Source organism: Schistocerca piceifrons, chromosome 1 (assembly GCF_021461385.2).
Source record: "Schistocerca piceifrons isolate TAMUIC-IGC-003096 chromosome 1, iqSchPice1.1, whole genome shotgun sequence".
Taxonomy (NCBI): domain Eukaryota; kingdom Metazoa; phylum Arthropoda; class Insecta; order Orthoptera; family Acrididae; genus Schistocerca; species Schistocerca piceifrons.
This window is the reverse complement of record NC_060138.1, coordinates 489,646,022-489,670,094: the sequence shown is the minus strand read 5'-3', so window position 1 is coordinate 489,670,094 and position 24,073 is coordinate 489,646,022. Positions and strand designations below refer to the sequence as shown.

The window sequence follows — 24,073 nt, the reverse complement described above, 5'->3', positions numbered from 1 at the left end:
GTGATGCCTTTTATGCGGTTTTTGGCCTCAAGACAATTAAAAACTGATTTCTCCCATCCGATGTGATATGACCTTGCTATGGTGGATGGGCTTACTTAGCTAACAGTATCAAACCTGTACATCCATGCGCACTGAGTACTGCAGTTTGTTTAATGTCAAGCGTACACGTTAGGCATTGTTGTATGATTCATTTGTCGACCACTATTAAATTATGATACTTACAGCGCCATCTGTTGTTACATTTTGTAACTATTTATTTTTCTTCTAGCATACGTTTTCCCTCTTCTCCGATAATATTCCGTTGACCGGTGGTGTTATTTCTACAGCGGTTTGAAAGTTTAACTTTAATTAATAATCATCCTGTACTTTCGATGGCAATTAAAGATCGAAGTTTTGAAGTGAAGTAAGAATATGCATTAAGCCGGGTTCACACAGGCAACAAAGGTGTCGCCACAGCGAGTGGCATATTGGGGTTGCATTGCAGTTGCATGTGTGAGCTCCCAGGTTTTAGTGGTGCAACTTCAGAGACTCAACTTTTGTCATCACACAAAAAGTTAAGCTTGGTTGAACTTTGATGCGCCACTTTCCTAACAGCACTGTTCCCTGGTGGCAGTATTTCTAGACAGGAGTATTCTGTCGAAGTTAACGTGGTGTAATTGCTGTTGCACACCATTCGATTTCAATGTTTTTTTTTATTTCTAAAAAAAAGTGAAAACAATGGTCGGCAGGTACACATTTGCAGCTTCTAGAACTTCACGATTGGCAACCTATGTCTGATTTTCAGCAGCAGCAGTGTGTGTGTGTGTGTGTGTGTGTGTGTGTGTGTGCAAATAAATTACATAACCCATAGTCTTAAAAGATGAATAAAGAAACTTAATATATTTAACCATAAAAGCGTGTCGTATAAACTTCGTAATTTGTGAGACCAAGCATTGTATAAATTTTGCATTATACGCAGGAAATAGTTCCAGAGTGTGATGCGGTAGTTGTTATACTAAAAATTAGTTATTCGAAGTGCCTATATCAATGGATATAATAAGGATCTAAAGTCTTGGAAGACTGGCGTGTCTGCCGATGATACCTGCCAGCTGTTGGTTATTTTGCCATTGCAGACAGAATTTTCTTCTCTGAATATTATTTTGTTATAAATGTGTTTGTTTCCCCTGATTTATCCCTGAGCGAAATCTATTTTCGGATCTAACATTTAGGTTTCGTCTTCCTCGTAATTAACAGTCATCCCAGCTCTAAGGGCATAACCTGCACTACAACATTCATACTCGCTCATTTGATTTCAGTTGACGCCACCCGCAGAATTTGTTGCGTCCCATGTGGACGGTAGCTTACGATGCCACTACAGCAAGTCACAAGCTGTGTCGCCACGTTAGATGCGTGTGTGAACAAAGCTTTATGAAGTTTGCTTTTTCCATTAATAAACTTTATCGTTGTTAGTTCCATAATTTCGATACTATACTCCGAATTTTGTATCCCGTGTGGCAATCTACACGTTGAATTTCACCGTTCAGTAGTAGGCTAAGCGAACTGACGTGATGGACAGTGTGAATACACCTTGACGTGGCGCTTCCGTGGCTGATAGCCAGTGTGAATTTTTCTACTTTTTTCCTCTGGTGGAAAACACAGCTGGGGGCCCTCAACCATTTATATCTTTGCTACCGACTGCATATACATAAACTTTAGCGCTGGTATGTCAGCGCTCAGCATAGAAATGTTTGGTTATGTTTACGGTGGACGGAAACTGTGTGTTGCGTAGAATAAACCGCGGAGTCTAACGTCCAGACATGGTATGAGTAAAAGAACACATCATCATTTAGTAGTGTTATGTACAAGATTCGATAATCGCTCCAAAAAAACTGAATTTGTGGCTTGTCAAATGAATGTTCTTCCCGTGCTTGAAACTAGGAAAGTATTATTAAATCATCTTGCAGCGAAAGTATGGCCTTTATGTCATTCTAAATCATTAGGCAGAGAAATTGCATCTCGTATAGCTTTCAGCTTAACAGATAACGAAATTTTGCACCTTCTCGAAAATGAAATACAGCTTGAAGAAGCCGTTGGAAGGTCACTGACATCCGTGTAAGTAAAATAATAGAGTTCATTGTACAAGATACATTCTCCACAGAGGTTCAGTGTGTTTAAAAATTTTCTAATATGTCATCTTTCCATGTTCAGCTGTCCAGAAGACAAGAAACACGTACTCGGAGAAAAACTGTTTGCTGCTGTTGCAAGTGTAGAAACAGAACTATGTGCACAAGTCACAGGGATGCTTCTAGAGCTAGATTTCAAAACCGTAGAGTTTCTCCTGAATGAGCCAGATGCCTTGACAGCAGCTGTAAAGAAAGCAAGGAATGAATATTTGCTGTACACTCAGGTGATCTAGCTATGAATAGAATTCAGTGTTTTAGGTTATTAATACTACAGTTCCTTGGATACACCTTTTAGTTTCTCAACAATCAATTTATTTAGTGCACTGCTTGCATTAGAAAGTAAAATTACAGAGAAACAAAATTGACTAACTAGTATTTACCTGCAGGAAGCAAAATTCCGTTACTTCAGATAGACACCTTTGGGAATGAAAACATTGATTTTAGTTTTTGGAACTATTAGTTCCTGCCTCACGGAGGAAAGATGAATAGGTTGTGGACAGGAAAAATGGGCAGATCACTCAGCTTCCAGGATGAGAGGATCCCACAACCTGCTGTGTTAGACACTCTCACTTCCCCTTAAGCTTTGTTTCCATTCCACCTCACGGTGGGTTAGTATCCCACACCCTACATTCCTAGTGACATAGTGTTGCTTTCTAACTTTCATCCCTGCAGAGTGAACTAGGATTAGTGTTCTCCTTTTTAATTGTCTATTGACAGGGCTGGAATTTTGCCTCCTGAAAGTAATTCCTGGCTAGCCATTTTATGGTTTTTGAAATTTGAGGCTTCTAAACTGAATTTTGTTTTTGATGTAGTTAAAGTAAGCAGTGTATTATGTACAATTTACAGGAAGGAAGAGTGAATGTTTTCGATCAGCAAATGTCATTGGCCTGAGCTGGTGATGGTGTCTTGTTGGTGCTACCTCCTTGATATTCACATAGTCTCAATCAGTCCTTGAATCTCTCTGCTTACCAGAACTTACTATTAACAATATATTTATCTGTAATGTTCTAGTTAGATTCTATTAGTAATACACACATCACAAAAAGTTTTGCATCACCTCAGTTCCGAGAGTTCCGGAACCTGTACTGAAAATTGGAATAGAGGTCAACATAAACATCATTTCCGCCCTTTTTATTGCTCGTGAAAACCACACACTGCATGTTGTACCACCATTCAGCGAGACCTTCAGAGGTGGTGGTACGTCTAATACCCAGTAGCATATCCTCTTGCATTGATGCATGCCTGTATTCGTCATGGCGTACTATCAACAAGTTCATCAAGGCACTGTTGGTCCAGATTGTCCCACTCCTCAACGGCAATTCGGCGTAGATCCCTCAGTGCGTTGGTGAGTCACGTCGCCCATAAATAGCCCTTTTCAATCTATCCCAAGCATGTTCAGTAGGGTTCATGTCTGGAGAACATGGTGGCCTCTCTAGGCAAGCGATGCCATTATCCTGAAGGAAGTCCTTCACAAGATGTGCACTATGGGGTTGCGAATTGTCATTCATGAAGACGAATGCCTCATCAATATGCTGCCAATATGGTTGCAGTATCCGTCGGAAGATGGCATTTAAGTATCGTACAGCCATTACAGCGTCTTCCATGGCCACCAATGGCGTATGTCGAGTCCACCTAATGCCACCTCAAAACAGCAGGGAACCTCCACCTTGCTGCACTCGTGGACAATGTGTTTAAGGCATCCAGCCTGACGGGGTTGCCTCCAAACACTTCTCCGACGATTGTCTGGTTGAAGGCATATGCGACACTTGTCTGTGATAAGAATGTGAGGCCAATCCTGAGTCTGTACTGCGCAGCATGGTGTCGTGGCTGCTAAGATGGACCTCGTCATGGACGTCGGGAGTGAAGTTGCGCATCATGCTGCCTATTGCGCACAGTTTGAGTTGTAAGATGACGTCCTCTGGCTGCACGAAGAGCATTATTCAACATGGTGGCGTTGCTGTCAGGGTTCCTCCGAGCCGTAATCCATAGGTAGCGGTCATACACTGCAGTAGTAGCCGTTGGGCAGCATGAGCGAGGCATGTCATTGACGGTTCCTGTCACTCTGTATCTCCTCCATGTCCGAACAACATTGCTTTGGTTCAGTCTTAGATGCCTGGACACTTCCCTTCTTCAGTGCCCTTCCTGGCACAAAGTAACAATGCTGTATTTGACCGTCTAGGCATGGTTGAACTACAGACAACAAAACCCAAGTACCTCTTTCCTTGTGGAATGACTGGAATTGATCGGCTGTTGGACCCCCTCCATCTAATATGTGCTGCTTATGCATGGTTGTTTACATCTTTGGGCGGGTTTAGTGACATCTCTGAACAGTAAAAGGGACTGTCTGTGATACAATATCCACAGTCTATGTCTAACTTCAGGAGTTCTGGGAACCGGGGTGATGCAAAATTTTTTTTTGTATGTGTATTTTGAAAGTGCAGTAATAATTCCATTCTGTGATTTTGCTGTGACTGTGAGAGTGTAAATCACAAACTGGTTAGCTAGCTATAATGTGAGCTGTTAACAGAAGACATGGTTGGTGCAGTATGATGTGGATATGGAGCTTTTTGTATTTCAAAAGATAGTTAAGAAAATAGAGTGACTGTGACAAGCAACATCAGACTAAGCTAATGCAGTGATAGAAACAACTTTACAGAGGGAATTGCTTGGAGGCCATGATGTTGATAAAGGCGTGAAAATGCAAAAAACACAATGAAACAATTACATATACGGGAAAAGTGTGGCGTCTCTTGAAAAAAAATTATGTATTTTGTAGGACACTCTGAACTGTTTGAATAGCTGTCACTATCCATCTACCCGTAACACCATGTCACTTTCTTGCAACCAACATACTCTGAAGTTTGGTGTCTACCTGTCTGCTTTGACCAGTGATGTAACTGTGTTGTCTTGTGTGACATCTTGGTGGTGCGGTGAATCTGAAATGGATTGTGTTTGCAGAGAGCGTGTCGGAGTCTGTAGTGGTGATCTCTTGTGTGGGATGTTTATGTTTCTAAATGCTTTTGTGAGTGCCATTTGTGGTTCATTGGACTTCGCAAGTGGGATAAAGTGTGTTAATGGACTCTTCGGATATTTTGATTGTGGTGGTAAACTGACCTGTAATGCAGCCAGAGGCCTAGGTTAGGTTGGACACTGACAGTTTGTTTGTGAGTTGACATAGTTAATGAATGTGAAAGTGGAAAATCTGGTTATAGCAACAAATTGACCTGTAGCAAGGCTTAAAGTTTATGCCCACACTATAGTGGAAGATTTTTGTATGGGTTTATTAATCGATTATTTGGGTCAATGGAAGTGTCCGATTCCCCCCCGTCTGCTTTGACCCACGATGTAAGGGTGTTGTGGTGTCTGATGTCATTATGGCGCAGAGTTTGAGTTGGTTGTGTTTGTAGATGTCGTCTTGATGGCGTCCTCTCTCTCTCTCTCTCTCTCTCTCTCTCTCTCTCTCTCTCTCTCTCTCTCTCTCTCTGTGTGTGTGTGTGTGTGTGTGTGTGTGTGTGTGTGTGTGTGTGTGTGTGTGTGTGTGTGTGTGTGTGTGTGTGTGTGTGTGTTAGAGAGAGAGAGAGAGAGAGAGAGAGAGAGAGAGAGAGAGAGAGATGGCCGGCCGAAATTTGTTGGTGGTAAGTAATTGTTTTTTTTGGGTCTATTTTTCTCGAGTTATAATGTTTTGTGTATTTATTACTGTGTACTGAATGTGTTTTAATTTACGTAGGGATGTTTGAGTTTTTAATTTTTGAGGTGTTGTGGTTTTGTTTTTGTTTTTCGTAGTTGTAGGTGTTGGTTTTTTCGTACCAGTAGTTATAGTTGACCTATGTAGGTCAAGGGAAATGACCGATTCCAATTTTCGTGTTTTTATATGTAGGTATAGGTGTTTTGGTACCATCAGTAGTGGTCAAGGGAAATGTCTGATTCTAATTTCCTTAGTTTTTTGCTGTAGGCATTGGTGTTTTGGTATCGTCAGCTGCCGTTGACCTCTATAGGTCAAGGGAAGTGTCCGATTCCTGTAAATTTATTTATTTTGTATTTATTTTATTTTTTTTTTTTTTTAATTGTGGTGTGTCTGTTTTTACTGGGGTAAAGTGAAATTTCTGAGACCAGATTTGTTTCTCCAGATTTTTTGTTATTGTTGTTTTGTTGGTAGTGTTTGCTTTATTTTTTGCATTACTATTTGCTTGTGTATGTCTTCATTGTTAGGACTGCCATACATACTCATTTTACAGGTGTCCCTGCACTATTTCTCTGATGGGTTCATAGTTTGATTAATTCGCTCTTGCCACACTCCACTGTTAGCAATTCCCCAACACCAACTCTTCTTGCTACAAGCTTTCATCATTTAACACTTGTTTCATTACAGCTGTACAAATCTGTCTCTCAGTTCATTACTCATAGAGGATAATCATTTTAAAAATGAAACACACTGATCCACCAATAATTTTTGCTAATTGCTCTTGCCTTCATCTTCTGAGACCTTTCTTTCAATAGTAATTGCTGTGATTTTTCAAGATTGAAATGATGAAAAACTTTTACTAAACAAATGTAAATAATTTAGAAGTGAAGGAGACCACTTACACCAGCACCACTACACTGTGCCAGCTGTACACACATTGCATGGGTTGCTTTTTGGTGGGTGAACTAGGATGGGGTTGGGGCACTGGAAGATGAGTTACCTCGAAGGAGGTAGCAGATTTGCAGCCCTGGTATTATTATTATTTTGTTTTATTTTATTTTATTTTATTTTTTACTGTAGCTTGACAGAGGATGTATTCCAAAAGCTAGCTAGTTTCTTTTTCTTGTTCCCGTTGATGACTCGAATTCTGGTATTCAGTGAGTAGTCTCCTCTACTCCTAAATTAATTACATTCTACCAGAACTCTGCTAACATTTTATTACACTTGTGTATTCATGTCAGAAACGTATTCATGGTTTGTGCAGTGGAACTGTGAGCTACTTCAAACACTTTTACTTTCATTACTGGGAGAATACCTTTGTTGCATAATTAGTTAACAATTTGTTATTTTTATTATCTCCTTTTCTCGGTGACTATTAACTTCATTTTAATTTCAATTTCTGCATCATCAAAATAAGTGCTACATATAATCGGCACACAGGTGACAGCATGCTTACCAATATGTTCCAAAATGCCACACATAAAAATAGGATTTTCTGGTGTTCATACCTCAGGGTCTGTTGGTGATAGAAAGGTAGGGGTCAAGTGTTTTGGATTTTGGGCTAGGGACCATTCACGTACTCAACACTAGGATTGTCTTAGTGTCGCTATCCTAGAGTACAAGGTCAAAGAATGAATATTACACACTTCCTCCTTCTTAGGTATTGAAGCAAATTGGTTGGTTCTTTTTGCATTTGATGTGATAACGGTGGGCTTGATGGGACTTATTATTAGTTCATGGATGGTCCCTCAGAAAATCCCCCCCAAAAAAGGATTTGTTTACTACATTTTCACCATCATCAGTGGACCAAAACCCAGCTGAGGATTCGAAACTGGCTATGCACAGCCAGTGGTTGAAATTTTTGTGGTACACTCCCAAGGTCCCAATCTTTACTAACACCCTTGAAAATTTTCTTGCTATATTTATTACTTTCCCACATACAGGGGTTCAAAGTTACGCAGCTCATACACATAAAATATACCTATAGAAATTAAATAGATTATTGATGACGGGTATACCCACTATAAACATATTCTCAATTTGAATATAATAAATTTTCTTGAGACCAAGAAGCTTTCATCCGTGAATTAGCATTTTTTTAGAGAGCATTGCTTGTGTGAAACTCAGCTTGCTCTTTTCTCACCTGACATACTGCAAACTATGGATGAAGGGCAACAAGCAACTTCCACATTTCTAGATTTCTGGAAAGCATTTGGCACAGTGCCCTGTTAAGACTCTTAAAGAAGGTACGGTAATATGGAACAGGTTCACAGATAAGTGAGTGGACTGAAGACTTCTTAAGTTATAGAACCTAGTATGTTGTCCTCGACGGTGAGTGTTCATCAGAGATAAGAGTATCATCAGGAGTGCCCCAGGCAAGTGTGATAGGAATGCTATTATCTCAATATAAATAAATGATTTTCCAGACAGGGTGGGCAGCAATCTGCAGTTGTTTGCTGATGGTGCTGCGACATATGGTAAAGTGTTGAAATTGACTGACTGTAGGAGGATACAAGATGACTTAAATAAAATTTCTAGTTGGCGTGGTGAATGACAGATATCTCTAAATGGAGAAAAAAACAGTAACTTAATGTGTAGAAGTAGGAAAAACAAACCCTTAATGTTCGGCTACAGCATTAGTAGTGTCCTGCTTGACACATCATTTAAATATCTGGGTGCAACGTTTGTAAAGTGATATGAAATGGAATGAGCAGGTGCGGAGTGTGACAGGAAAGGTGAGTGGTTGACTTTGGTTTATTGGGAGAACTTAAGGAAAGTGTGGTTCATCTATAAAGGAGACTGCATGTAGGATGCTAATGCAACCTATTCTTGAGTACTGCTCAAGTGTTTGTGATCTGTACCAGGTCAGATTAAAGGAAGACACTGAAGCCATTCAGAGGTGGGCTGCTAAATTTGTTACTGGTAGGTTCGAACAACACACAAGTGTTATGGAGATGCTTCAGGAAATCAAATGTGAAGGCATAATTCTTTTTTAGGAACACTATTGAGAAAATTTAGAAACGTGGCTTTTGAAGCCAACTGCAGAACAATTCTGTTGCCTCCAGCACACATTGTGCGTAAGGACCACAAAGATATGATATGAGAAATTAGGACTCATATGGAGGCATGTAGATAGTAGTTTCTCCCTTGTTCTGTGTATGAGTGGAACAGGAAAGGAAATGACTAGTAGCGGTATGGGATGCCCTCTGCCATGCACCGTAAGGTGGATTGCGAGGTATTGATGTAGATGTAGAAACTTGAGTTAATGTAATTGATGCGCATACAAGTGAATAAATGAATTATGCATTTTCGTACTTTCACCGATAGTTTCGGAGAAATTTTTACACAATTTTTCAACATTAGCTGCAACCACATCCCACTCGTGTATTCCAAGATGGCTATGAACAGCAAACGGCTGTAATTTTTACGGTATATTCCTAAGATTCCAGTCTCAATCCATCTTGGAAATTTTGTAGATATTTTATCCATTTGGGAGATGCCGAGTTTGAGTTACCCTACGTGTGCATGTACAGTCTTGACAGTGACAACGAGTGAAAGAGGGATAATGACAGTGAGAAGAGACAGCAGTAGTGGAAGGAATGAATGAGATAGTAACTGTAAGAGAGAACAAGAGGGAGACAGTAACAGTGAGAGGAGGCATTATTATTATTATTAGCAATGGACTAGTGGGTGTGAGCGAGTTATAGTTATGGCAGCTTGTGAGAGTGAGAGGTGAGTTACATGTTAAGAATAACTCTAATGTGTTGGGCATGACAATATTTTTGCAAAAATTTTTAAAGGCAGTGAGGAAGGTAGACTGAGGCAGCTGGTACCCCACTTTTCAAAGCCTATGAATAAAGAGTAGCATTATCACCTTTTTTGTGCTCCGATAGCATTATTCTGCTGGTCATTACGTATGTATGTGTTATATGCATATGCAAATTATTTGTAATATGTTTGATGCACTTGATATTTGTTGTTTTTGGGATGAGTAAAAATCATTTTATTATTTTTTGTTTCATTTTCAGAGCACAGGACCAGTTAATGATGATAATAAAAGTGATGAAATAGGAGAAGCCTTATATGATCTGGTAATCAAGGACTATCCAGATGAAGTGCTGGCAGCACGCTTAACAGGGATGATACTTGAGCTTGATGTTAAATATGTGAGACAACTTGTTAGAAATCCTGATGATTTAAGAGAGAAGCTCTTGGTGGCACATAAAGCTTTGGAAAAAGCAGAAGAAAGTATAACTGCTTAGGGTGCACAATGGCATCACCAGAACATCAGGAACTGGCTCTTTTTATTAAATCAGTACATCATTCTCTCAGAAGGCAATGCAGAAAATTAGGTCATGAACAAGCATGGAAGTACCACTGTAATCAGAAGAATATTTTAAAAAAATATGCATCAGTTATGCATACACTAGCTACCAAATTTTGGGATCAGTCAAATGACCCACTTGTGAATGGTTCCAGCAACAGGATCCAATGGGTTGTTACGGTGTGCATGAACTATTTTCTGAATGGTGGCAGGGTGGAAGAATTTATCAAAGAGGTTAAAAAACAAAGTTATTATACAGAAAATACATCAAAATCATCATTAATATGCAAAAGCTCACCTGAAAAAAGCATGGAGAAACTGAAGTTATTGGATGTAGGAAGCTGCTATAACCCATTTAGTCAGTTCTCAGTGTTTCAAGTTGTCCCTATTGATCTGGCACCGGCCACCCCTGATGTATGGCAATGTGACTTCTTGAATGCAAAGATTTCTGATTACGGTCACAAATCTCTAACAGTTCAACAAATCTTAACTCAAGGAGAAATACCAGCAATTTTTTTTGATGTTGTAGTTTTCTCCTTATTCTTAGAATACATACCTTGTCCACAAGAGAGATATAAATGTTGTCAGAAAGCATACACAGCACTTCGACCTGAAGGCCTGCTCTTTATTATTACGCCAGATTCAAGGCATGCAACAGCAAATGCACCTATAATGAAACATTGGAGAATTGTTTTGGGCAAAATGGGGTTTCATAGAATATATTATGAAAAACTGACCCATTTGCACTGTATGGCCTATAGAAAAAGCATTGATCACAATATTCCACTAAAGTGGGCTCAGAAAGTTGCAGTGAAACTGCCAGATTCTCTTCCTGTTGAAGATAATGTCTTGTATATTCCTCAAGACAATAACTCTTATGAATCTGAAGAAAGTGATAATTCTGATGAGACTCTTCCTCAGTTAGAGAGAAATGACCAAGACAATGCACTAATGGCAGAAATGTTTTCAGAATTGCCAAGTTATGAAACTTAGAATTCTGAAATTTTAATAGTGACTGTAAATGGAAGAATAAAGAATGAAGAGGTTGAATATTTTTGTCTTGGTAGTTTCACATTTGGAAGCAATATGGAAGACTGGAATGTGTGCCTCCCATTCTGTTCTTTCTGAAATTGTTTTGTATAAATACAATAGTTTCATTAATAGTATGAATGTCTCAGGCATATTTTGTGTCTTTGTATTAAAGCATATTGTTTCAGAGTTCATAAAAACCGTTTTTGAAGTGATAATTTTATTCTTTTAAAAACATGTTGTTATATACAAAGACTTATTAAAATATGTTTGCCATAATTATGAGCTTTCCATATCATTTGACTGTAAGAAAGACTGCTATTGACACTTCTTCCATACATCTACAAACTAAACAAGAGTAATCAAAAAGTAATGGAAATATTTGTTTTCATAAAGAATCTTTATTTATTCATCAGAATCAACTTTGTCCCCATCAAAGTAATCCCAGATAAAATAAAGGAAGGAACTCATAATGCACTGTCCCATTGTAATCAAAGAAAACAGTGAGGAGAACCTTCACATGTCATTGATCTTGTCAAATTTTTTCGGTCTCGGCTCTACAGGCAATTTCCATTGGGACAATTGGGCCTTGGTTTAGACATCATACCCATGTTTTATCACCTGTTATAATCTTCTTTAGAAGTTGCGGATCGTTGTCGATGTTGTTCATAAATCCCCAGCAACGTCTATGTGACATTGCTTTTAGTCAAAATCAACAATTTTGGAACAAACGTTTGCTGCACTTTATTCCATTTTTCATGCAAAAGTTAATGCAAATTGTTTGATCCGTCTTAAAATTCGCCAAGTATTCGAAAATACATGTTGACTGTCAACAATTAATTAAATATTCAAAACAGATGAAAATGCAAACACATGTCATGAACATGTGAAAAAAACACCTGAAAATTGGATGTATAAAGCCCACAAAACAAAAAATTCCCATTACTTTTCAATCATACCTCCTACAAGGGCTCTTGCAAATTTCTTTTAAAGCTACTGTATTGGATGAACTGCTAAACATAAATATAGCAACAACTCAAAAAAATAGCTATTATTTGTTATGACACAATGTTATTACAGGTGTTCACTGATATTAGTGAAAACTGCAATACCAAGGAGGATACATGCTTAATACCACAAGAAATTATACAAATGATCATGATTATAAAACTGTACACGATTTGTTGTTGAGAATTCAATCCATGTCTCACAATCAGAATTCTGAAACATCATAATATGGAAAGAAAGAGAGCCTATATATGTTCCTAAGGACTCATCCTCACCAAAGTTCATATTTAAATCCATAAAACATCAACTATGGTTGTTGAAGGAACGTGAATATTAAATTATGATTCTGCTCTATTCGGCTCACAATTTGATACTGCATCCTTTGACTCTCTGCATGCATACTCTGCAAACCCTGAGAATTGCATGGCAGATGGTACTTAACATGTTAGGGTTTTTTCTGTTCCAGTTGCACATGAAGAGCGAAGAGTGACTGCTTAAAAGCCTCCTTTTGTGTTGTAATTAGTCTACTGTTAAATTCACTTTCTGTTTGGGAGCAGTATGTAGGAGGATGAATTTCTGTAGATTCTTCACTTAATACTGATTCTTGAAACAATGTATGTAGGCTTTTGTGGGATAATTGGCATGTGTCTTCAATATCTGTCAATACAAGGTTTTCAACATTTCCGTGATACTCTCCGAAAAGCCAAACAAAAGTGTGACCATTTTTGCTGCCTTTCTTTGTAAATGTTGAATAGCCCTGTTAGTCCAGCACAATAGGACAAGACGCTAAGATGGGACACACGTGTGGCTTGTAAGCAGTCTCCTTTATTAATTTCATTTTCCCAGCATCCTGCCAATGGACTGAAGACTGCCACCTGCCTTACCTATGGCTCAGCCTGAGAGACCACTCCATTTCATATCCCTACAAATCTTACACCCAGCTATTATTTACTTATTCTGATCCTAGCTCATTGATGTTGTAGTTGTAAGGTAATATTGTTCTTCATTTTATGAATTTCACATTTCTCAATATTTAAGCTGCCAAACTGTTCACCCTTTGAAATCTCCCTGGATAGTTGTGCAGTTTTTTTCCAGCAAGGATATCATTATAGACAACTGCATCGTCAGCAAAAAGTCTGAGGTGACTACTACTGTTGTCTGCAAGACTATTAATACACAACATTAACAGCTAGGGTCCCAACACACTTCTGTGGGGCATGCCTGAAGTTACTTCTTCCTCTGCCGATGACATATCATCCAAGATAACATGCTGTATGCTCTCAACCAAGAAATGTAGCTACTTCATCGAAACATCATGAAATTTTGGTATCTTCATGGAAGGTTGTTCAGCAGGCCATTTTTAGTGGCCAAATAACCAAAACATATCACCACATGTTAAGATAGGAACTTTACATTCAGAATTTTATTCTTAACTTTGATGCTTGACGAACGAGATCTGGGTTTTTATTTCGTAATAACTTGACACATTTTGCTTCCAACTTTTCTTTTCTTCAGGCACAAGACGAAGTTACAGACAGCCTCACAGCTGTAGCTAGTCTCAACCACACACAAAATGAGACCCAGTTATCGACAATAATTACTATGACTCCATGTCCTACCTATTTATAAGATCTGCCTCTCAGCTTATTATGGTATATTGTTGTTTGGATTAAACACACTTGCTTTTTTTTTTATTTTTCACCAAATTACTGTATTTACTATATGATTTACTATACTGTATGATTTCAAGTATATAACATTGATTAGAATACAAAATTAATTTTGCTTTTCATGTTATTATTAGTTAACTTAAAATTGTTTCATAGTAAGACTTGGTATGGTATGAAAGGAAAGAAATACTACATCCATGTAGTTGGTGTGATGCATAGCTTTCATGATTTTGTCTGAGAAAACCACAAGTTGGGTTTTGTGTGATTGAAGTTTTCAAAATTCTTGCTGGTTGGCATGGAGGAGGTCATTGAATCTGAGATTACATTTTAACTTGGAATGAGGTTGCAGCCATGGAGGTAGCAGGCATACTGGATGCTGTGTTCAAATCTTTGTCTGCACAATCCAGATATGTCTCGAGTGCTGTATGGTGCTGTGCACACTCATGTCATATTGCCACTAGCATCGTATTCCATACTGAACTGAGTTCATGTACTTTCTCCCTGTTGCGGAGTTTCTTCTGAATTCATATCTCTATGGATTGCTTTATAATGTTGGGATGGATGGTTGCTCAGCATAGTGCCTTGGTGTTCTGAGTCAAAAATGTGGTCTTCTTTTAAGGTATGCTCTGGTACCACTGATTACTCCAGAGACCCAGTCATACATGCCCTTTGTACTCCTCAGCGTTTCAAGGTACAGCACTACATTTGCCTGACATACTGGTAGCTACATTCAAGAGAGATGCTTTATATCCCAGGTAAGTTCAGTTTCAGTGGATTTTTGCAGAGCTGAGATACTCTTTCATTTTAGGCAGTGGTCAGAAGATGGTTATTATGGTATGTTTTATTTTTCGAGCAGTCCCACCGTTTTGGTTGAGAGCAGTCCCAAGCAAGAAAGGAAACTGAATGTCGTGTCTATTTCCTTCTCTTCTCAGTTTGCTGCATCTTTTCTTTTCTTGAACTCCCTACTAATCTATGCTTCACTGGACACATTTTAATGAAACACTTTGTGAAGGTGCTCAATTCATCTCAGAGGATTTCCTTGTTCAGATGATACATAATCTATGTACCAGGCTGATTAGCACTGTCTCCAATTGTTATGGATGGTGGCATATCACTGCATGCAGGTACAGGTCACTGTGGGTCTCCGTCCTAAATAGTGTATGGCCTGATATACCATCTCCCTTCTCATTTATTAGTATATCCACAAAGGGGAGAGAACTATTCTTCTCTGTCCCCATAGTGAATGCAATGTTTTGATGGATGCCATTAAGGTGGTCCAGAAACTCAACCAAAACCTGTCTGCCATGCTCTCACACCACTTAACTATCATTGACATATAGGAAGAAGTGTTTGAGTTTTTGATAAGTGTTCCATGTAGAGACCTGAAATCATAGGAGCCACTTGGGATCAAATGGCTACACCATCCATCTCTTCACAAAAGTGTCCATTGTAGTTGAAGTAAATTGTTGTCAGTGCATATTCAAAATGTTTAACTATTTGCAGATCAAAATGTTGAATAAGAGGTGCCAAGGAGTCGTGTAGATGTACTTTCATGAAGAGTGATGTAACATTATAGATTGCAAGCAGGTCATCCATTTGTATGAAAAGGATACCTGGTGTAGAAGTACAAAACCAGAATTTCTTTATAAATGGTGCTAGCTTTCAGTATAGGGCCCGTGAGACCACGTCTGCAGTGCCATCTGCTTCCCGTGATGGCTGATGACGAATATCAGTGCACAGTAACCCAAGTTCCATACATTGGTATCTGTTTCAAACCTGTAAACATGTCGAGTTTTATGCCTGTGAACTACGATTTGCAGACAGCATTGGTTTTTTGTCATCAGTTGAATAAAACTGTTGCAGAATCGCATCAAATGCTTGTCAAAGCTTTCGGTGAACATATTCTTGAGAAAACAGTGTTTCGAGTGGTTCAAAAAATTCAAAAATGGTGATTTTGATGTGAGAAACGATGAGTGCAGGAAACCAACAAAAAAAAAAAGTTTGAAGACAATGAATTGCAGGCCTTATTGGATGAACAATCAAATGTGACACAGAAAGCCATTTCTCTTTGGTTGGAAGCTGTGGGAAAATGAATGAATGACAGCAAGCAACTTGAAAGACCACTTGTGAAATGCTGCTCGCTAGATACAAAAGAAAGTCACTTCTCCATCAAATAGTGACAGCTGATGAAAAATGGATCCTAAACATTGTAAATCATGGATGAATCCAAGCAAACCATCGACATCCACTGCAAGACCAAATCACTTTGGAAAGAAGACAATGCTCTGTTCGGTTGGGTCAGAAGGGTGTCATCTGTTATGAGTTGCTAAAACCTGGTGAAACCATTTACACTGGTTGCTACCAACAGTAAATGATCAATTTAAATCAAGCATTACGAGAAAAATGACCGGAATATGGAAAAAGGTAACACAAAGTCATATTACTCGATGATAAGGCCCCATCACACACAGCGAAACGGGTCAGGGAAATGATCCAGGCATTCAGTTCGGAAATGTTAGGGCATGCAGTTTATTCTTCACACTTGGCTCCGTCCAATTATCATCTACTTGCATCACTGGGAAACGCTCTCGCTGAACAATGCTTTAATTCACATGAAAATGTACAAAAATGTCTCACTGACTGATTTGCTTCAAAAGAAGAATTTTTTTTTTTTTTCTTGGCATTCACAGCCTGCTGGAGAGGTGGGAGAAGTGTATAAACAGCAATGGAGATTATTGTGAATAAAATATTGTTTATCGGTTTCAAACAAAAGATGTCTAATTATTGCAACCAAATTCCGGTTTCATACTTCTACACCTGGTAGTTGCTACTCACCGTATAGCAGAGAGACTGAGTCACAGAAAGGCACAACAAAAAGACTGTTGGAAAGTTAGTCTGACTCCAGCTGCTAGAGACTGTGTGTGTGTGTGTGTGTGTGTGTGTGTGTGTGTGTGTGATCTATTTTTGACAAGGCCTTGTTGGCTCAAAGCTAACTTTGTAACAGTCTTTTTGTTGTGCTTTTCTGAGACTCGGCAAATCCACTATACGGTGAGTAGCAGCTATCCTTTTCGTTATATTGTTACATTCCATTCTGGATTTTCCACTGTTTGATTTCATCCATTTGTAGTCACATATCGTTAGTACTTGCCTGAAATCAGCCAAGTTCTTCATGTAGTGAGCACAATGTCCCACAAGAGATTTCAGAAGTATCACCTGATGTTTGGCCAGTCCATAAGTGTCGAGACAGTGGTGTCAAGTATTCATTACAAACAGAACACTTTCTTGTGGACTTTGGGAAGTCCTTACAGGTATGGTGTCACTGGAACCCTAGGATACAGGAGCTTCTTAACTTCCTCTGGTACTGGCTCTTTAACAGAGCACCATTTTCCAGGTCATCATTAAGGTTGGATCCTTTGTGTGGAATTACCACACCCAGTGAAATCGAAGATCAACCAGATATTATGATGATCAGGCATGATCATAGCGAGGGAGCATATACAGGGTGATTCAAAAAGAATACCACAACTTTAAAAATGTGTATTTAATGAAAGAAACATAATATAACCTTCTGTTATACATCATTACAAAGAGTATTTAAAATGTTTTTTTTTTCACTCAAAAACAAGTTCAGAGATGTTCAATATGGCCCCCTCCAGACACTCGAGCAATATCAACCCGATACTCCAACTCGTTCCACACTCTCTGTAGCATATCAGGCGTAACAGTTTGGATAGCTGCTGTTATTTCTCGTTTCAAATCATCAATGGTGGCTGGGAGAGGTGGCCGAAACACCATATCCTTAACATACCCCCATAAGAAAAAATCGCAGGGGGTAAGATCAGGGCTTCTTGGAGGCCAGTGATGAAGTGCTCTGGCACGGGCTGCCTGGCGGCCGATCCATCGCCTCGGGTAGTTGACGTTCAGGTTTCATAACAACCTTTTTCGTAGGACTCTCCATACAGTTGATTGTGGAATTTGCAGCTCTCTGCTAGCTCTGCGAGTCGATTTTCCTGGGCTGCGAACAAATGCTTGCTGGATGCGTGCTACATTTTCATCACTCGTTCTCGGCCGTCCAGAACTTTTCCCTTTGCACAAACACCCATTCTCTGTAAACTGTTTATACCAACGTTTAATACACCACCTATCAGGAGGTTTAACACCATACTTCGTTCGAAATGCACGCTGAACAAATGTCGTCGATTCACTTCTGCCGTACTAAATAACACAAAAAGCTTTCTGTTGAGCGGTCGCCATCTTAGCATCAACTGACGCTGACGCCTAGTCAACAGCGCCTCAAGCGAACAAATGTACAACTAAATGAAACTTTATAGCTCCCTTAATTCGCCGAGAGATAGTGCTTAGCTCTGCCTTTTGTCGTTGCAGAGTTTTAAATTCCTAAAGTTGTGGTATTCTTTTTGAATCACCCTGTATGCTTCACAGGGAAAGAGGTGGACAAAAATGTGTGTGCCTTATATGCCACCTGCATATGACAAGGGCACGACAACCACACATTTGGGTTGGACTGAACCTCTTACACCAGAGCAAGGTCCACAAATGATGTGCTGCTGCAAAACAGCTTTGCAAATTTGATAGACTGTCAGGAGCTCCCCTGAATAATAAGGATGCAAATAACACTAGAACTACTGTAAATTTGACAGAGGAAATACTAGGTTGAGCTATTACTTCAGCCCATGAAGAGGAGTGTTCTTGGCACCCATCTCAAGGACCATACTCAAATCCGACATTGTTGGGGGGGGGGGGGGGGGGGGGCATGGAGAAAGCTGTTCAAGGTCCACCAAAGGAAGAGCCAGAGGAGATCAGGCAGGAAACCTGCAGGGTCGTTGGCAAGTCCCAACTTCAGACATCCAAAAGTGAACATGACTGCTGCGGAATGAGAGGCTCTCCAAATACTGAGGGATGATGCTGACACTAAGGTCCTTCCAGCAGAGAAAGGGAAAGCAACAATGCTGACATGTATCAACTGGCTCTGTTTTGCTGCAGCACCCAGCTTACAAGACGCTCAACAAGGACCCAACCTGTATGATGACCAGGAAAATGGTTGCTCTATTGAAGAGCTCAAATCTACCAGAGGAACTGAAAAGGTGGCTGTATCCCAGGGTGCCAGTGCACACCTGTATGGACTTCCGAAAGTCCACAATGAAGGTGTGCCTCTGTAGCCAATACTTGACACCTTTAAATCACATTATTATGGACTCACCAAACATACTGTTGCATTTCTAAAACCCTTTCTGGAACACTGCAGTCACCATGTGAAGAAATTGCCCAATATCACGAAAGTACTTGCAGACATGTGACTACAAAGGGATGACCTGCTTGTGATCTGCATTATTTCACTCTTTATGAAAGTACCTCTTAAACACTTCTTGGTTCTCCTTACTCAACATTTAGTGCCCTAAGTAGTTGAAGTTCTTGAACATGCACTGACAACCTTCTACTTCAACTGCTATGGAGAGCATTATGAACAGATGGGTGTAGTGACCTTGGGATCTCCACTGGCTCCTGGGATTTAAAATCTCTACATGAAACACTCTGAGGGGGTGGCTCTTCAAACTGCTTGTCAAAAACTTGAGCACTTCTTCAGCTACATCGATGATACTTTTGTGGTGTTGGAACATGACAGATAGGTGTAGGATGAGTTTCTGGACCACCCTAAAAGCATCAATCAAAACATCACATTCCCTATGGCAATAGAGGAGAATGGTTCATTCCTGTTCTCCAATACTAACAAAGGAGGAGGCAGATGGAACACTAGCCAATGCACCATATAGAAAAAAGATTCACAAAGACATGTACCTCCATGCAACAAGAGGCCAACTTCCAGTGCAATGGTAGAAAGTGTTCACCATGTCGGTGCATAGAATGCATATGATCTGCAATAAGGAAACAATTCCATTCTAACTACGGCACTAAAGGAAGGGGTACATGAAAATGTGTATAGTGAAGCAGAGATTACTAAGGTATTCAAGCGAAAAGATATAGCAAATTGTGAAGAGAAGGAAAAAGAGAAGAGACTTTTCTTCTTTACTCTGGACAGCTCTGAGATACAAAGCATCCACATGAATGCATTGCATTTGAGCGTGATTTCCCAAAGGTAAATGGTTTTTTGTGCCTTGTCACATAGAAAACTGTACAGGCCATTCTTCTTCACCAAGAGCACTGTCACTGGATATTCCTAATTGACATGTTGCAGCAATGGCTAATGCCTCAAATATAATTGGACTCTCCGTTCGTCTTTCAGCAGGATGGGGTTCCATTTTCATCGTGAAGTTTGTGGGTACCTGAACATGGAGCTGCCACATTGATGGATCGGCTGTGCTACAGAAGGGGTCGGCTGTTTCATGAAATGCCCTCCCCGATCACCAGATCTCATTCCATGTGACTTTTTTCTGTGGGGAACATTAAAGATCTGGTGTATTTACCGCCTCTACCATGTACTAGAGCTCTGGGAGAGAATACAGGAAGCGACCACCACAGTGAACACTGCCATGCTGGGATGGGTATGGCAAAAATTTGATTACCGTGTTGATGTCTGCTGGGTCACTCATGGTTCGCTTATCAAATATTTGTAAAAAACAACTTTCAGAGTTTCTCTTCAAAATGCAATATGTATGACATCTGTACAATGTTTAGTCCTTGTTCAATAAATAATTGAAAGTGTTCCCAGACTTTATGTACACCCTGTATAACATGAAAGTCGTTTTCTGGCAACCACCTGAGATGAAAAAGTACTTCAGCTCTGCATAATGAAATCAAATAAAAGAGTCTCTGGTTTTGGGTTGTAATTAAGTCTTCACTTCTCCTTCAATCTGTCACCATGATGCTTTATGTGATCACCTTTAGCTTACTTGAACTACTTCTGGCTATGTGACTTCGTTTCCATTTGCAGAGCGTTGAAGGCTGTAAGGGAGCTCAGATCTATGCCAGCTCTTTATGAAAGAATGAAATAGTATATCATTAACTCTTCTGTATTTTATGTTACCTCTATATACAAGTTCAATGACAATGCCAGGTGAACAGATCTCCGACAGTTTTTTTGACATGCATACATCTTCCTTTGATGTCAGCCAACAGTTTCTGAATAAGTGACATTTCTTAAAAGCAATTTCATTTATTTTCCACTTGTTTACATTTTTGTGTGTGTGTGTGTGTGTGTTCGTGTTCTTTGACTTCCAAGGCACTTCAAGCAGTGACATCCAAACAACAAGTGCTCCACCACAGCATGTGGAGAGGTTTATTCACTGTCATGCCTTACCAATGTCCGGAGATGTCGTGACTTACACGTTGCCTACAAAGACATAAAAATGAGAGAATGCAGTGGGATGTTTTACCCTTACCAACTATCTAAACTAAGTTTTCAGCTCGCAAGAACATCTTTCATCAGCCTAAGAGGATAAGAGTGGAAAATATTATTCTGAAGTGTGGTTTCATCCAAAAAATAGGGTGCGAAAGCAAGGTTGGCACCTCACAGCAAAACCACAGACATGTAATGTTGGTGAATGCCATATTGATAGATGAGTAATGCCGGCATAGCCATGCCTTCTAGAGCTTCACTACACCACCGCAACTGAGGTGTAATTATGGTTGAGCAGAGGAACGCTCGTCCCAGTTTGCAGTCAATGATCAAGATGACATTATCATCTTGGATAGGTTACCAGTGTATTAAATGTCTTATGCAGAACATTATATGAACATTCTGTCAGGTGGGTTTCATGTGAAGAGTCTTGTAAAATTGTCAGTATCACCATCTTGTAAAATTGTGTATATCACGTTATAATTAAATACTCAGAATACAGTTGTAAATACTCAGAATACAGTTGTAAATACTCAGAATACAGTTGTAAATACTCAGAATACAGTTGTAAATACCCAGAAGAGGGCCTTCGGAAATTCCCATTACAAACTTTTGGAATGTGTAGAGGGAAGAGAGAAGATAATATTCTGAGTTGGAACCTGTATCCAGAAACGTACCATTCTGTGCTACAATCATTTGAAACTATGTTGGTAGTGCAACCACATTTACAAGTAATTGATTAGGTGTGGCACAGTACATCACTTGTTTTACAATTCCACTAATTAATAGCCAAAGAAATCACTCATGTACTTGTTGATAGGTTCTCTTCCAATTCAGTTGTGTGGCATATCCTTGGAGCACCACAGTCATGGCTGCTGACGGTGAGGTATCCTTTCTCGAAGCCAGTGCGTAATTGTGGCAAAAAGGGTATGCGATGGAGTTGAACACTGTTAAGGTGACGAGCAGCTCTTCCATTACTGTGAGCTTCACGAATCAGATGAATCATGTTGGTGTATTATGCAAATGTGCACTCGGCCACATTGTTCTAACACTCACAGACACATGAATGAGGCTCGAACCAGATCAGTGACATAAGATAGACGTCAAATGAAATCAATCTGACATAACTCTGCCCCTCCCCCAAACTATGACTACCTTGTTGCGTATCTAGCCAGGAAACATGTTTTCAAATAGATGTAGCATGGAAACGATGTGTTTCTAGACATGGGTTCCTATTCAAAATATTATGTACTCACTCCTTTCTAAAAGTACTAGAATTTTGTAACGGGGATTTCCAGACACCCTATATATTATAGTAAAGTGAACTAATATTTTGTATGTTACAGTTCCACTCCATATCCTTCCAGAGCAAATAAAAAAATCCACAGTCGTGCTGGCGAGTGTGTTTCCGTACAGCACAACATTAATATTATGAAAAGGATAGTTGCAACTTACCGTATAGCGGAGATGCTGAGTCACAGATAGGCACAAGACTACAAGCAGCAGCAGCAGTAGTGCATGTTGGGAGAGGCAACTGGGTGGGGGTAAAGAGGAGGCTGGAGCGGGGAGGGGAGGGATGGCATGGTAGGGGTGGGGGACAGTGAAATGCTGCTGGGAAGTATGCAGGGACGAGGTGGAGAGAGGGTAAGGCAGCTAGGTGCAGTTGATAGGTTAGATGGAAGGGGGGGGGGGGGTAAAGGAGAGAAGTAAAAAGACTGTGGATGCGTTGGTAGAAAAGAAGGCTGCGTAGTTCTGAAATGGTAACAGAGAAAGGCTAGATGGGTGAGGATAATGACTGACTAAGCTTGAGGTCAGAAGGATTATGGGAACGTAGGATATATTGCAGGGTGAGTTCCCACCTGTGCAATTCAGAAGAGCTGGTATTGGTGGGAAGGAGCCATATGGCACAGACTATGAAGCCGTCATTGAAATGAAAGATATAGTGTTGAGCAGCATGCTCAGCAACAGGCTGGTGCAGTTGTTTTTTGGCCACAGTTTGTCGGTGGCCATTCATGCGGACAGACAACTTGTTGGTTGTCATTCCCACATACAAAAGAGCACAATGGTTGCAGCTTAGGTCGTTGATCACATGACTTTGGTGGGATAGGTGATGTCTGTGACTGGAATGGAGTGGGTGGTGGTGGGAGGATGTATGGAACAGATGCTGCATTTAGGTCAATTACAGAGATATGAGGCATGAATGAGGTAAGAGGTTGGGAGCAGGGATTATGTAGACTAAGGTTCGGTGGACAGCAGAATACCACTATGGGAGGCGTGAGAAGGATAGTAGGCAGGTCATTACTCACTTCAAGGCATGATGAGAGGTAGTTGAAACCCTGGCGGAGAATGCAATTCAATTGCTCCAGTCCTGGGTGGTACTGAGTTGCGAGGGGAATGCTGATCTGTGGCCAGATGGTGAGATGTAGGGAGGTGGTGGGTGATGGGAAAAGATAAGGCAAGGGAGATTTCTTTTTGTACATGGTTGGGAGGATAATTACGGTCTGTAAAGGTCTCAGTGAGACCCTCGGTATATTTCGAGAGGAACTGCTTGTCAATACAGATGCGATGACAGCAGGTGGCTAGGCTGTATGGAAGGGCAGCTGTCGAAGTGGAGGTATTGCTGGTGGTTAGTAGGTTTGATATAGACAGAGGTATTGATGTCACCATTTTTGAGGTGCAGTTAAACATCTAGAAAGGTTGCTTGCTTGGTTGTGTAGGATGTGGTGAAGCAAATGGGGGAAAAGGTGTTGAGGTTCTGGAGGAATGTGGGTAGGATGTCCTCACCCTCGATCCAGATCGCAAAGATGTCATCAATGAATCTGAACCAGGTAAGGGTTTTAGGAATCCGAGTGTTTAGGTGGGATTCCTCTAGATGGCCCATGAGTA

At 40.1% G+C, this 24,073-nt stretch overlaps 1 protein-coding gene across 1 annotated transcript; it reads left to right on the top strand.

Moving 5' to 3' along the window:
* The first annotated feature begins 1,620 nt into the window (after positions 1 to 1,620).
* LOC124795685 (S-adenosylmethionine sensor upstream of mTORC1) lies at positions 1,621 to 11,476 on the top strand. Its single transcript, XM_047259769.1, has 3 exons — positions 1,621 to 2,091; positions 2,188 to 2,386; positions 9,873 to 11,476. The coding sequence occupies exon 3, from the start codon at positions 10,115 to 10,117 to the stop codon at positions 11,159 to 11,161; it is 1,047 nt and encodes a 348-aa protein (XP_047115725.1). The 5' UTR covers positions 1,621 to 2,091; positions 2,188 to 2,386; positions 9,873 to 10,114; the 3' UTR covers positions 11,162 to 11,476.
* Positions 11,477 to 24,073: the final 12,597 nt, after the last annotated feature.

Coding starts and splice junctions, on each gene's coding strand:
- LOC124795685 (XM_047259769.1), top strand. CDS start 10,115: ATGGCATCACCAGAACATCAGGAACTGGCTCTTTTTATTAAATCAGTA.